The following is a 15,193-nucleotide window of genomic DNA, read 5'->3' as shown; positions in this document are numbered from 1 at the left end:
TATTGATAGAGAGTTTCGACTACACCACATTTTTGTAAAACTCTGAAATATTGTCTGGATACCATGTGACATAAAAAGCTCAAAGATAAAATATTTTAACTAGACATGATTTTATAAAAGCCTCAATCGCATTATTAATCAATGAACAAGACATTAATGCTTTTAAAAGACAAGCCCTTTCACTAGTTCACATGTCGTTTTGCTTCTTGCTAGGCCCCTTGTTAATTTATTAAAAAAGAAACCCAAAATGGTTACTTGATAATTGGTAGATCATTTGTGGAAAAATCAACACATGACACACGACATATTGACATCTAAACTTGCCCAAATAAATAAATAAACAAACAAACCAAACTATAAGTTAGTTGACATCATTTGTAAATAACTAAATACATAACAATTTCTTTCATTATTATTCAGAGTTACTTGAAACACACACTGATATCTATCTATCTATTAGTCGACCCGAACCCGATGACCTCCAAATCGATCTGCACCGGATCTTTATCAGATCACATTTCCACCAAATCACTAATCCTACATGTCGCTGCCGCAGCCGCTGTAGCCGTCGGTGCACACGCTTACTTTTATTATTATTACCGCCGATCCGCCACCATGTTTCGGAGCCGGGTTGTCGGCATAATTCCGGCCCGGTTTGCTTCTTCCCGGTTTCAGGGTAAACCCCTCGTTGAGATCCTCGGCAAACCCATGATCCAGGTTCTGTTTAAACCCTTAATTGATAACATTGTTTGAATTATTAGTGGGTTTGATTGTGCTTTTAAGTTAAAATTAGTCAATTATTACTAAAGTGTTGTACAGTATTTGGATTATATAATAATGAATCTGTGTCTGATTGATGCTAATTGTGTAGATGCAACAGGTCATGTGATTTGATTGCCTCACAATTGGGTTTTGAGTTGGCGTAATTAACCCGTTTAAGAAAATGGGTCGTGTTCGGGTTAACATGTTTAACCAGTTTAGTTGAATGGGTCGACCCACTAACCAGTTTATGACACGACCTAAACACGATACAAAGATAATTAGGTTTTTTTGTTGGCGTACCTGACCCGTTTAAGAAACTGGTCCGGTCGTGTTCGGGCTGATCCGTTTATCCCATTTAGTTAAACTGGTTGACCCACTAACCAGTTTATGACTTGACCTGAACACGATATGGAAATAATTAGGTTTTTGGGCCGTATCTAACCGTTTAAGAAACTGGTCCGGTCGTGTTCGGGCTGGCCCGTTTATCCTGTTTAGTTAAACGGGTTGACCCACTAACCATTTTATGAGACGAGCTGAATACGATATGGAAATAATTAGGTTTTTGGGTTGGCGTATCTAACCCGTTTAAGAAACTGGTCCGGTCGTTTTTGGGCTGATCCATTTATCCTGTTTAGTTAAACGGGTCGACCCACCAACCAGTTTATGAGACGAATTGAACACGATATGGAAATAATTAGGTTTTTGGGCCTTATCTAACCGTTTAAGAAGCTGGTCCGGTCGTGTTCAGGCTGGCCTGTTTATCCCGTTTAGTTAAACGAGTCGACCCACTAACCAGCTTATGACTTGACCTGAACACGATACGGAAATAATTAGGTTTTTGGGTTGGCGTATCTAGTCCTTTTTAAAAAACGGGTTGTGTTCGGGTTGACCCGTTTAGTTAAACAGATCGACCAACTAACTCGATTAACCCAATTTTTACAACACACCAACTTGATTAACATATTTACAACTTGACTATTGCTAACCCGTTTGAGACGTTTAAATAAATGGGTTAAGTGGTCGTGTTCGAGTGTTTCGGTTATATAATTTTAAGTAACGGCGTATTTGTGTGATTCAATTACCTCACAGTTAGGTTTGAGTTGGCGTATTTAACCTGTTTTTTAACAGGTCGTGTTCGGGTTAACCTGCTTAACCGGTTTAGTTAAATAGATTGACCTACTAATGAGTTTATGGCACGACCTGAACATGATACGAAAATAATTAGGTTTTTGGGTTGACATATCTAACCCTTTTTAAGAAACGGGTCGTGTTCGGGTGGACCCATTTAGTTAAAACAGGTCGACCAACTAACTCGACTAACTCAATTTTTACAATAAACTAACCTGATTAACATGTTTACAACATGATTATTACCGGCTAACCCATTTGAGATGTTTAGATAAATGTGTTAAACGTTGTCTTTGGTTTGACCCGTTTCGTTAAACAGATCGGCCCACAAACTCGATTAACCCAATTTTTGCAACGAACCAATTTGATTGACATGTTTAGAACTTGACTATTACCCGCTAACTGGTATGAGACGTTTAGATAAATGGGTTAAACGGGTCGTGTTCGGGTTACATGATTTTTAGTGTGTATGGGTAAGGGCTGATATTTTGACACGAATAAATTTATGGGTCATGTTTGGGTTGAACGATATAAGCAGTCGACCTGACAATATTGATACCCCTAGGTTGATATGTTCCTCGTGTTTAATTTAATTAAACAATACGTTACACCTATATGTTACAGCCCGTTTAACACGTTTACAACTTGATCCGAGTTTTTCATTCTCTTTCTACAGAGAACTTGGGAGAGAGCAAAGTTAGCAGCAACTCTGGATCGTGTTGGTAAGTATTTAAACTTAGTTTTGAATTTGTTATTCGTTATCGCATTCTCATACTTTTATGATTCGAGTATAAAATGGTTGTTGTTCCATGAATCATTCTCATGAAATTAGCACTGGGAATCATTGAATGAAAGAATTGGTTTAATTTTTACCTTGATAAGCCGATTAATCTATAACTTTGGTAGCAAAATTGAACATTAATTATGTTGTAGTTGTGGCAACCGATGACGAAAAGATTGCAGAATGCTGTAGAGGATTTGGTGCTGATGTAATAATGACCGCAGAGTCGTGCAGAAACGGTATATCATGTTTATCTTCGTTTCATTATCAAGCTAAGCTATAACAATATAGTTTGTCGGTTAACAAATATTATTATTTGTTTGCTGTTAACTTTTAGGTGCCGAGAGGTGTAGTGAAGCGCTTCAAAAGCTTGAGCAAAAGTATGACATTGTTGTCAATATTCAAGGAGACGAACCTTTAATCGAACCTGAAATAATTGATGGGATTGTCAAAGCTCTACAGGTAAAACACGCGCTGATCAAATTCTTAACATTTTAAAATCATTTTATATTTGTATTACGTTATTGATTTATGTCGTTTGCAGACCACCCCGGATGCAGTTTTCAGCACAGCAGTAACAGCTTTGAAACCAGAAGATGCGTTTGATCCGAATCGCGTGAAATGTGTGGTTGATAATCGCGGTTATGCGATCTACTTTTCTCGAGGGCTGATCCCTTTTAACAAGTTTGTGTTTCTTTTATTTTAAAATTTTAATCTTTTTAACATTTTCATATCCTTATTTTTAATTTGTTCCCAATTTTTTATCTAGGTCTGGAAAAGTCAATCCTGCATTCCCATATAATCTTCATCTAGGTATTCAGGTACAGATTAAAAAAAAAGAAAAAATATTATTGTATTTATATATATTAAAAAAAAAAGAATCTAAGAATTTTGTTTCAAAAAACAAATTTTATTATTGTATTTATGTATATTAAAAAAACAGAAAAAAATCTAAGAATTTTGTTTCAAAAAACAAATTTTATTATTGTGTGTGTATATATATATATATTAAAAAAATGTGTATAATCTTCATCTAGGTATTCAGGTGCATATTCAAAAAAACAAGTTTTATTATTGTGTTTTATATATATTAAAAAAAAAGAAAATAATCTAAGTATTTTGTTTTACAGAGCTATGATTCTGAGTTTCTAAAGATATATCCTGATTTGACTCCAACTCCATTGCAACTGGAAGAAGATTTGGAACAGTTAAAAGTTCTCGAAAATGGTTACAAGATGAAGGTACTGAAACTAGTCTCTTAAATAATATTAAAAGACGGCGTCTGAATCTTGTTTTTAAAATTTCTTGCAGGTAATAAAAGTTGATCATGACGTGCATGGTGTCGATACGCCTGAAGATGTTGCCAAGATTGAAAGTTATATGCGCGAAAACAACTTGTTGTAGATTCAATGTCGGGAGCTGTGTAGTTGCGATGAGGTTTGCTGCCAAAGTACTTAAAATTTCATCATACTAGTGTTTGTTATTCTTTGTTTATTTTCATCGGTGAGTGTATTTTGTAAGTTAAAGCTTGAATTTTTAACCGTGATGATGTATGTTTCTACTGAGTTTGTAATATACTTTGAGCACATTATATTATAGTTTGTGGAACAGAATTACTTACTGTAACAGTTAATTATTTAGTTTATTAAAAGGGAGTTTGTGGTACCTATTTAATGGTCTGAAAAAAGGCTTAGAGTTGTTTTTTTGGGCTAAAGTCTGCGGCGTTAATTCTTCCGATAAAAGAAGTAAAGTCACTTGAGGTGGATGTGCGCTATCGGTTTATGGATTCAAATTGGTCCGGCTTTGAAACCAGTTTAGGGTCGAGAAAATTCAGCTCTATAGAAAGGGTCGGGCTGTAACCGGGGCAGGTTCAAACCAGTTTATTGTAAACTTTTCTTTTTTTTCTTTTTTCATAAACAAAAATGAACTAAACATAAAGAACTGAAAGTTTATTTTTTTCCCGTTTGACTGTCATTTTTTGTAATCGTTTTGATTTTAATGAGAAATAGTAGACCAATTTTTATTTAATAAAAAATAACATCATAAATTCTAATACACTGAAAAGAAAAAAAAATACTAGCTGTAATCTACTTTTTGAGGCTTAATTTCTTATTCGTCGGCTCGGTTCGTCGTTATTATCGTAAACACCCAAAAAAAGTGGTAAAAAAAGACCTCTTATGGTAAAAAAAAAAAAAAAAACTACTAGCTTTTAAATGTTCGAAAGTGGTTTGGAAACCATTTTTAGCGATTAGTTCCAACTGGTTACAAACCGTCGGGTTGGGTTGGGATTCAAATTGGTTTGAGTCAAACCGGTTGGAGGGTGGCTCAAGGTTAGATCAATAACAACTTAGGCAAGCCAAACTGGTTCTTTAGCCAATCTCTAACTTGAGAGGATAAATATGTAATAACCAGTTCAATATATAAAAGTTTATCTTATTGGTTATCTCTTAACCATTAAGAGTCTATGAACCGTTAAAAGGTAGTAGCCTTTTAATGATCATTAAGAGGGTACAAGAAAAAATTACTATGTTCGGGTGGAAAGCTCATGCGGGTAGAATTGCCACTAGTACCGCACTCATGAGGAGGAGCGTGAATACCAGAACCGCGACGTACCCTTTCTGTTTGGAATTTGATGAAACTTCGGACCATGCGTAGCTTTATTGTTCGGAGTCGGATTGTCTTTGGCAACGGGTTGCGAGATGATGTAGGTTACCAATGTTCTTTACCTTCTTTATCAATACGGCTCGGGCTCGTCTCAAGTTTGTTCAAAGGTAATAAAAACGATCTTTCGGGTAACAATTAGATGCATATGTAAAGCGAGAAATGAGAAGATTTCAATGGCGTCAACACAGGTCCAGCTCAAATAGTGGAGAATATAAAAATTTTAAGCTTTTTATGGGTGGCTTCCAGATCGAACAATTTAGGAGCTGAGTGAAACGATTGGTGTAAATTTGATGCTTTAAACATGCAACTATCCTTCTTATTTGTTTCTTCTTTTTTTATCTTTTTAGAACAGTGTGCTTAGGCCACTTCTTTTTATCTTTTTTATCTTCATAGTGCCAATATACAAGAACAAAGGAGACGCCCAATGTTGTGGGAATTATAGAGGGATTAAGTTGCTAAGTCATACTATGAAATTATGGGAAAGAGTAATCGAGACAAGAATTAGAAGAGAAACCTAAGTTACGGTAAACCAATTTGGCTTCATGCCCGGGAGATCAACTACGGAAGCAATCCACATCTTAAGGAGATTGATGGAAAAGTATAGGGAGAAGAAGCGGGATCTACATATGATCTTCATTGATCTTGAAAAAGCATATGATAATGTGCCTCGTAGACTGATCTGGGATAGTTTAGAAAGTAGAGGGGTCCCTGGGAGGTACATAGACATAATCAGAGATATGTATGATCGGACAAAAACTACTGTGAGGGTGCCGGTAGGGGATACTAATTTCTTCCCCGTGGAAGTAGGACTCCACCAGGGGTCAGTGTTGAGCCCTTTTCTATTTGCGATCGTCATGGATGAGTTGTCAAAGTCGATTCAAGAGACGGTCTCGTGGTGTATGCTTTTTGCAGATGACATTGTGTTAGTTGTTGAAACTAAACATAGCCTCAATGCAAGGTTAGAAGAATGGCGTGCAGCGCTAGAGGACAAAGGACTAAGGATTAGCCGCTCGAATACCGAGTATCTACATTGTGATTTCAGTGAGACTGGAGCCGGAGACGTCAGGGACTCTCAGATCACCATCGGAGGTGAAGTGGTTCCCCAAGCTACTAAGTTCAAATATTTAGGATCCTTTGTACAAAGTAATGGGGAGATGGATAGTGACGTAACACACCGCATTCAAGCGGGTTGGTGTAGGTGGAGAGCAGCTACGGGGGTTTTGTGCGACAGGAGGTTCCCAACTAAACTAAAAGGGAAATTTTATAGGATTGCTGTTAGACCGGCTTTGTTATATGGAACAGATTGCTGGGCCATTAAGAAAACACAAGCACGTAAGATGGAGGTGGCGGAGATGAGGATGCTGAGGTGGATGTGTGGGCACACAAGGTTGGACGGAATAAGAAATGAGGTTTTTAGGGAACGACTGGGAATTGCTAGTATATGTGAAAAAATAAAGGAGGGGGGATTGAGATGGTATGGACATGTGTAGAGAACACAAGTAACATCACCGGTTAGGGCAGTGGAAACCATTAATGTAGAAGGAAGGAGGAGTAGAGGCAGACCCAAATTGACTTGGGAGGAGCGGATTAGGCAGGATTTACTAGAGTTACACCTCTCTGAGGACATGGTCCATGATAGGTGTTCATGGAGACGTAGGATTAAGGTTAAGGACTTTTAGAGAATATCATATTTGTATCTTAGTTTAGCTTTAGACTCTTATACATTTTAGGCAGATTTTGCCTGTATTTGTTTTTTGTTGGTATATCTATTGGGATTCTATGATCTCACATGCACTGGTATTTGATTGTGACACTTTATCACTGTAAGTTTTGTTATTGGTACGTGTGTGCTTATATATTACATGCTTTGGAGCCGAGGGTCTTTTTGGGAAGCAGCCTCTCTATCCTCATAGATAGAGGCAAGGTATGCCTACATCACACCCTCCCCAGACCCTACCAATAGCTTTTGCTATTTGTGGGATTTACTGGGTACGTTTGTTGTTGTTGTTGTTTTGTTTAGGCCACCGCGTTCTCTAACTTGGAGAGCCCCGTTGTCCCACTCCGACCAGACTATGTTGTCTTAATCATGCCCACGCTGACTTCAGAGTTTGACTTGGGCGTTCCCCTGAGAAACCATCTCGCCATCATCATGCCACAGTGACTTCTTGTTTGTTTCGGTAGGCTAGTTTATTTGCTAGTTCGCGTCTTGCGAATACAACGTGAGAAAATCCCCATAGCCTAGGTTTACAAAAAAATCACCAAAATAACCTATTTTTCCGTCGGATCTGACCCAATTTCAACACCGTCCAACGGAATTTTTGGACATTTAAAAATCGTGCCACATGTCAACGTATTAATGGATCCGACGGAATTCATCATCTTCTAAATCTCAATCCCTAAACCTCCACCAACCTCCACTCCATCTTTCTTATTCCTCCATAAAATCAAGCAAATCAACAATACAAATCGCTTAGTTTTCAAGAACACCACCATAATGTTCAATCTCACTCCATGACTCAAAATCAAAACCCCCTCGAATTGAAAAATCTAGGATCCATCAGACAAATTAAACAGTCAGATTCGCATGAACTAAACCGTCAAATCCAACTGCTTATTATTACGTCGGTCTGTTTCATTAATCCATCAGATAAAACCGTAAACTCTCGGTTTGTTTCTTTTTTAAAATTAAAAAAAGAAATAAAAAGCATAGAATAATATCAAGGTGCCAAGCATGTGACACTGACACCTCATCCATCATCCCACAATAATCTCATCTTCCCAACAACACAAAACTCAACCAACCACTCACTCCTTCCATAATAATAATAATAATATTCATTCATTCCGTTATTTTCCGATGGCCGGCGTTCTCGAAACCCTAACCGTTCCTCGCGCCTCTTCTCCGATCACTCGACTCTCACTTCGCCGGAGCTTCTTTCTGCCGGAGTCACGAGCCTCCAAATTAAGCATCGGTTCCTTCCGCTCGTCTGGATCCGTCCGATTGACGTCCAAACACGGCCGACGAATTGTATGCGAAGCACAGGAAGCGGCCGTTGAAGGTTCGAATCGGTTATTATTATTATGAAATTTATGCTAATTCGGTTATACTGTATCGCTAGACCTAGTGTAGTGTAGGCTGTAGGTATCTCTGATACTCGTTATTCGATTATTATGTTTGCTATTGACATTTTAAATCTATACACTATTGTAGTTGTTTTCACCTAATTAAGTTATGCTATATGTGTAGAATGTTTTGTCGTTATTCGAGTTTTAGACGTAATTTTGTTTCGCGATTGACAGTTTAATACAGTTTTGTTGATGTAATTGTATAGGCATAATGTTATGTGTTCACTGAAATTCATATCTGTCTTGTTGATAAATAATCAATGTAGTTAGGGCGGCTGTAAACGAATCAAACCGAACAGCGTCTTGTTTATGTTAGTTTGTTAAGCGCCTTTATCGGACAAGCTATCAGTTCACGAACAGCTAACTGTACGAAATTTTGTGTTCATGTTCGTTTATTAAGGAATTTTATTGATGTTTTTATAGTCGAATACATATACAGTAATGTAATTGTGTTGGAAGAGCATGTTCATGTTCATGTAGATAAGGCTGGAAACGAACTGAGTGAGGCCTTGTTCATGTTCGTTCGTTAAGCTTTTATCGTACAACCGAACGGTTCACGAACAGCTAATCGAGCAAAGTTTCCTTTTCATGTTCGTTAATTAAGAAAATGAACTCATTCGTGAACCGTTCACGAACACAAACAATGTTTGGCTAACTGAGAATGGTTGGTATCAACGGTTCGGTCCGGTTACCAAGTTTGCGTTGGTGTTTTGTTTAAGACGCATATTCATATGTTAATTTTACGTATAAAATATTCGCATAATACTCATATTTATTTTTAGTTTTATAGTTGGTGATTTTGCTTACTATATGAAAAGTGTGAGAAGCCATTAAGAATATTAAAAACCTTTAATGTATAAGCATAAGCAAAAAAAAAAAAAACATAAACAGACGTAAACGAACACATTATTGAACATTCAGTTTGTTTACAACCCTAAGTGTAGTTATCAGTTTTCCTATAAATGCTGAAACTTACTGTTCTGGGTCTGAATTACAACTCTGTTGACATGTGTTCTAGCTGTTTTTAATCGATGGAGTATATATATTTGTGTTCATATCCTAATGAATTTGGTGAAGTGATTATTGGATTTGATTACAGTATCATCATTTGTTGTGTTAAGTGGAACTTGTATATGCATATGATGATTGTTTATGAAACGATTGAATTAAGTTGTGTTCATATCCTAATGAATTTTGTGAAGTCACTGTTAGTTTTGATTACACTATCTTCATTTCTTGAATGCTAAAAGGAACTAATGTATGCATTTGACGATTGCTGATGCACAACCGAAGTAAAATGCGTTCATATCCTAATGAATTTTGTGAAGTGACCATTAGGCTTGATTACAACATCATCATTTGTTGTGTTAAAAGGAACTTGTATGTGTATATGATGTTTTGTGATGGACAGTTGACTTAGGTCGTGTTCATATTGCAATGAATTTTGTGAAGTCACTATTAGATATGGTATCATCATTTGTTGAATGCTACAAGGAACTTGCATATTTATCTGATGATTGTTGATGAACAATTGAAGTAGTTGTGTTGAAATCCGAATGAATTTTGTGAAGTCACTATTACATTTTGATTACAGTATCATCATTTGTTGAATGTTAACAGACCAACAGTAACTAGTACATTTATCTAATGATTGTTGATGAACAATTGAAGTAAATGTTGAGATTGCAGTGCTTCCTGTTACTGATGGATCATGGCAATCACTTGTTCTGAATTCTAAGCTTCCAGTACTGGTTGAATTCTGGGCTCCATGGTGCGGTCCATGTCGCATGATCCACCCGATCATTGATGAGCTGGCGAACGAGTTCGCTGGTAAGCTCATCTGTTACAAGGTGAATACTGACGAGAGTCCTTCAATTGCTACCCAATACGGTATAAGAAGCATCCCAACCGTCATCATCTTCAAAGATGGAGAGAAGAAAGAAGCAGTTATTGGCGCTGTTCCGAAAACTACTTTGTCAACCAGCATTGAGAAGTTTCTGTAAGAGGTATTATCAACTGTCTGTACATACTAGATTTGGATCAATTTACATTTGATTTGTTTGGTCTACTTTATTATAAATTATGATTGTGTTCATTGTATATTTTTCTGTCTTTTTTTGTTTTGAAATCTGCGAAATCCTACTATATATGCAAACCCGAGCTCTCACTAGTTGTACAACGAGGTTTAACCCGGGTGGCAACCAACTTAACTGTTAAAGAAACAGACCCATGCTTTGGTAACCAATTTGACCAAAACCGAATATGTTATGACCGAAACATACGTCTTCGTGTTTGCCCAATTTCTTTTTTATCTATTTTTTTTATATTGAAAACAAGAACCGAGAGTAGCAGTGTCATCACGTCATTTTAGATAATTTGGATTTAGTTAATATCAAAGGGAAATTCGAATAAGCTTTTGGAGGTGGCGAGTGCACATTTCTTCGTGAGCAGTATTATTTATGATATTAATGAATAACAGCGTCCAAGTAGCATCCATCATCTTGATCAATCAAGTGGCACCTGCGATGAGCAAAAAATCGGTTACCATAGTTTAAAGCCTCTATAGCTTGCTTTTGATCTAACTTGTTGGTAATTTAGTAGAAACCATCAAAACGTCTTTGGCCTAGTGGTATCATGCATGTTTAGGAGTATGATTGAGAATGTGGGGTTAGCTGTTAAAAAATGTTCGAACTGATCTTTCACAGCAAATGCGAGGATTGGAGTAACTCAATGATCAACAGTAAATGTGCGTTGAGTCAGATGCTACTATGTTAGTAATGACGACCAAACATTAGCAATAAGTAAGTTAGTATTTAAGCGAGTCATCAGTAGTAACTAACTTGTTACTGACAAAAGTCAATCATGAGAAATAGCTAAGTTACTACTGATAAAAGAAATATTGGTAACAAGCGAACCACCAAACTAACACATAGTTGCATGAAGCGTTACGTTGCTTTAGCAAACCATTGTGATGGCCTATAAAATGAAAATCTTTGGTCTATCTTGGGTAGAGATGCATAAACTGGGTATTTTCAAGAACCGGAACCGTGTAGGGTATGGACAACGAAAGTCAAAACCGAGTCCGGGTAGGAACCGGTTCCGAGTATACTCGGGTATTTGACTTGGTTTTCCCGGTTTTTTTTCCAGGTTTTGGGTAGGGTAGGGCAGGGTCGGATTTTGACCGGGTATTTCTGGTTCCGGTTCCACCGGGTCCGGGTTGATTCTGGGTACGGCTTTGAGGGGAAATCCTATGTCAGGTCCTACCCGGGGTAGGGTACAGGTAGGAACCGGTTCCGGGTCGATTACAACGGGTCGGGTCCGAAACCGGTATCTTATGCACCTCTAATCTCGGGTATTGTTTTCATAACATAAGTTATGCGTACTTGTTCTTGATTTTTCCGAATCACCCAACTGAGATTTCGAGTGACACATCAAAATACTTAAATTTGAAAATAATAACACGATTACGAGAAGATCATTTAGGAAATTACGTATTGCATGACCTATAGATACTTACAAGCAATTATGTTTCTAATGTATCCGACTGAAAAATGCTTGATAAGAGCTAAAACGGATTGCATCGTTCAAACATGACAAAAAGCTTATATTTGGACATCAATGTGGTGTATTAACCAAAAATGATTGAAACATGAAATGGCCAGGCAAACCCATTAAACGGGTTTGATAGATAGAACTTGATACGAATTCATAAACTTTAGCCTAATTGTAACATGACTTTAACCGAATATGACATTACACATTTACACATAAACCTAAACACAATATTTGTAGTTATGGGCTAAAATGAACAAGACTTGTTTAACCTAATCCCTATTTTCGTCTTCATATTAATCATTTAATATTTTGAATTCACATTGATTTCTTTTCTTTAAGCAATTAAATTTAAAACATGAAAATTTTATTTCTAAGTGTTTTTTATATAAAATATCCAAATAGTTTAAATAAATAACATTCTAAAGAAATTTTGAAAAATATAAATGCGTTAAAGAGGTCAACCTAAACCTGTGTACCCGTCGGGCTGACACAAACACGGTCCCGTAAGCCAAGCGTGCTTGTGGATTCAACCCAAGTTCATCTAGACTAAATCCAAACTCGTGAGTTTCTTGTTGGGTTCATAACGTGTAAAAAATGCACTCTTATATAAGTCCATCTGCAATGCAGATACTTTTTGCTTCAAGGACTAAGATGGCCCTTGAGGCACCATGCCATTTGAGTATGAGCTAGTAACTTGGTTCAACAGGCTGGCGCGGATTTCTTTTTCAACAGGCCTGATTGGGTTTCTTTTTTTATTCTTGTAAAAACTTTATTCGGTTGTTTGTTTTTTTAGGAAATTAAACTTTTCCATTTCGTTAAACACGAAACGATTATAATAAAGTGGTAGGCAAACGTACAACAAGCTGCGCCGCAACCCCTTTTTGAATAGCAAAGTCAATCCTGCTAAAAACGAAGCTTTGAGACTTAGGAGCCAAAACATTACCATGCACGATCCGTTTAACCATGCTCAGAAAATTCACAGCCTCCAAGGCCAAAAAACCAAATGTATCAAAAGCAAATAGGAGAAACACATGATTCTCTAAACAAGTTTTCTCGTATTTATCAACTTTGCCTGATTCAACTTTCAACACAGCTTGACTCATAACAAACCCATGGTTCCTGAGCCCAATAAAAAAAGGGATTCGTATAAAATACACACAAGCTTGTTTGGTTTTGGTTGAACATGCGAGATGTATTGGCATTGGTGGATTAAATGCATCTAACAAATGGATGTCTAAGATATAGAATTTTTATGAGAGTTGTAAGAGTAACATGTGACCACTTGAATAAACGTTTAAAACCTTAACCAATTGGTCTACAACTTGATTGATTTTTCATTTTTATTATGTAACTAAAGTTATATAACTACTATTTCTTTAATCTCTTTCTCTTTTTAATTGCTCTATTATTATTATTAATATAAATATATATTAAAAAGGAGATTTAAATCTCCTCACAATAATAATAATTATTATTATTTCCTTTCAAAAAAGTAACATGTTTTAATCTTAATCTTAAATATATATAAATGAAATCTTTAAAAGCTTTCTAGTTGATCTTTATATTCTTTCAAGTCACCATATTATTTTATATGTAATAAAGGCTTATTATGCATTTTATCTGAATTTATGGGTATTAGTCTCATCAAACCCAGATAACCCTTAAACGAGTTATAACATCTCATTAAATTTAAAATTAATTTTACCAAATATTTTATATGAAAATCCAATAAAATAGGAATATACTAAAAATTAATGTTCATTTTTTTAAAAAGATATTATTTATAATTAAGAAAAAATTTTATAGTAAAAAAATAAGCGGGTCATGAGTCTCACCAAACCCAAATAGCTTTTAAACCAGGTTATAACTAGGGATGAGATCAGTACTGGTACCGAAAATCATGGTCCCGAAAATCATAATTTTTTTGTACCGGTACTGAAATATTCGGTACCAGTACCGGTACCGGTATTTAAGGTAAAAATTCAGGAAATACCGGTACCCATACCGTACCTTACCGGTCCCAAACTCAAAACTTTGGTACCGATTCGGTATCGAATTTGCTCATCCCTGGTTATAACATTTTATTTATTTGTGAAACCCTTTCATTATCAAACCCGAAATATATTATTAACTTACTTACAACAAATAAAAATAATATTAAAAACGAATAACGTAAAACAACCTGTAATACGGGGGATAAAAGCAAGTTTCTTATATTTTAAATATAAATATAACTAACGCAACAAAATAATTGTGTTAAATTATTACCAATCTAATACAATACTTAATGCATCATTTAAATATTTTTAAAGTTAATTATAACGCTATCCGGTTTTCAAATTCGATCCAAGTTCAAACCTTAATGACATGATCAATTTGAGTTTGAATTGACTAGTGAAAGAGTAGAGGTGTTCACGGTCCGGTTTTGACGGTTTTTAGGTCAAACCGTAAACCAAACAGTTTGTAACAGTTTTTGATAATCGAAAACCAAACTGAACCGTTGAAAATAAAAACCAAACCAAATCTTCCGGTTTGGACTAGTTATGCCTCTATAAAAACGCATTATATATTATGTTGTTTAAAATAATCGGCTATCGCAAACGAAAAAATATTTGTAAACCAAAATTGATATTTAATTAGACATTAATTTTGTTGCTTCATCACCAATATAGTATCAGTTAAACTTGTAGATGCCAATCCAAATAAAGATTATCAAGCTCATGGAAAATAATAGTATAAGTTGATGAAAGTTAGAAGCAATTGATTTAAAACTTTAAGGAGACACACTACTAGATGAAAATAAAAAATCCTTTACACAATCCAACTAGACTGTGAGCAGCAATTCCTAGAAACAATACTCCCAAGTTACTGAACTTATAGCACATGTTATACAATCTTGATAATTAAATACATACATATATATATATAATAAATATTTATATATAAAAAGGTAAATTATATAATTAAATATTACGGTCCGGTCCGGTCCGGTTTATACGGTCGGTTTTCGGTATAAACCGTAAACCAAACCGTTCGTTACGGTTTAAGAATTCTAAAACCGACCGACCGAAACTTAAAGAAAAAAACCGACCACGAAACCGAACCGATGACCGGTTCAAACGGTTTCACGGTTTGAAACCGAACCGTGAACAACCGGAAAGACCATCTCAGTTTATT

At 35.9% G+C, this 15,193-nt stretch overlaps 2 protein-coding genes across 2 annotated transcripts; both read left to right on the top strand.

Annotated features, from left to right (window-relative positions):
- Positions 1 to 474: 474 nt before the first annotated feature.
- On the top strand, positions 475 to 4,305 carry LOC143596943 (3-deoxy-manno-octulosonate cytidylyltransferase, mitochondrial-like). Its single transcript, XM_077075592.1, has 8 exons — positions 475 to 717; positions 2,567 to 2,612; positions 2,824 to 2,910; positions 3,009 to 3,133; positions 3,216 to 3,355; positions 3,441 to 3,492; positions 3,802 to 3,912; positions 3,983 to 4,305. Exons 1-8 carry the CDS (start codon positions 475 to 477, stop codon positions 4,073 to 4,075), a joined length of 897 nt encoding a protein of 298 aa, XP_076931707.1. The 3' UTR covers positions 4,076 to 4,305.
- Positions 4,306 to 8,178: 3,873 nt separating this feature from the next.
- LOC143596941 (uncharacterized) lies at positions 8,179 to 10,644 on the top strand. The gene is made up of 2 exons (XM_077075591.1): positions 8,179 to 8,394; positions 10,151 to 10,644. Exons 1-2 carry the CDS (start codon positions 8,193 to 8,195, stop codon positions 10,462 to 10,464), a joined length of 516 nt encoding a protein of 171 aa, XP_076931706.1. The 5' UTR covers positions 8,179 to 8,192; the 3' UTR covers positions 10,465 to 10,644.
- Positions 10,645 to 15,193: the final 4,549 nt, after the last annotated feature.

The sequence above is a fragment of the Bidens hawaiensis genome, unplaced genomic scaffold (assembly GCF_021521415.1).
Source record: "Bidens hawaiensis isolate Kalapana, Puna unplaced genomic scaffold, B.hawaiensis_p1.1 tig00047393_1, whole genome shotgun sequence".
Taxonomy (NCBI): domain Eukaryota; kingdom Viridiplantae; phylum Streptophyta; class Magnoliopsida; order Asterales; family Asteraceae; genus Bidens; species Bidens hawaiensis.
The sequence above is the reverse complement of the archived record's forward strand: the minus strand, read 5'-3'. Positions and strand labels throughout refer to the sequence as shown.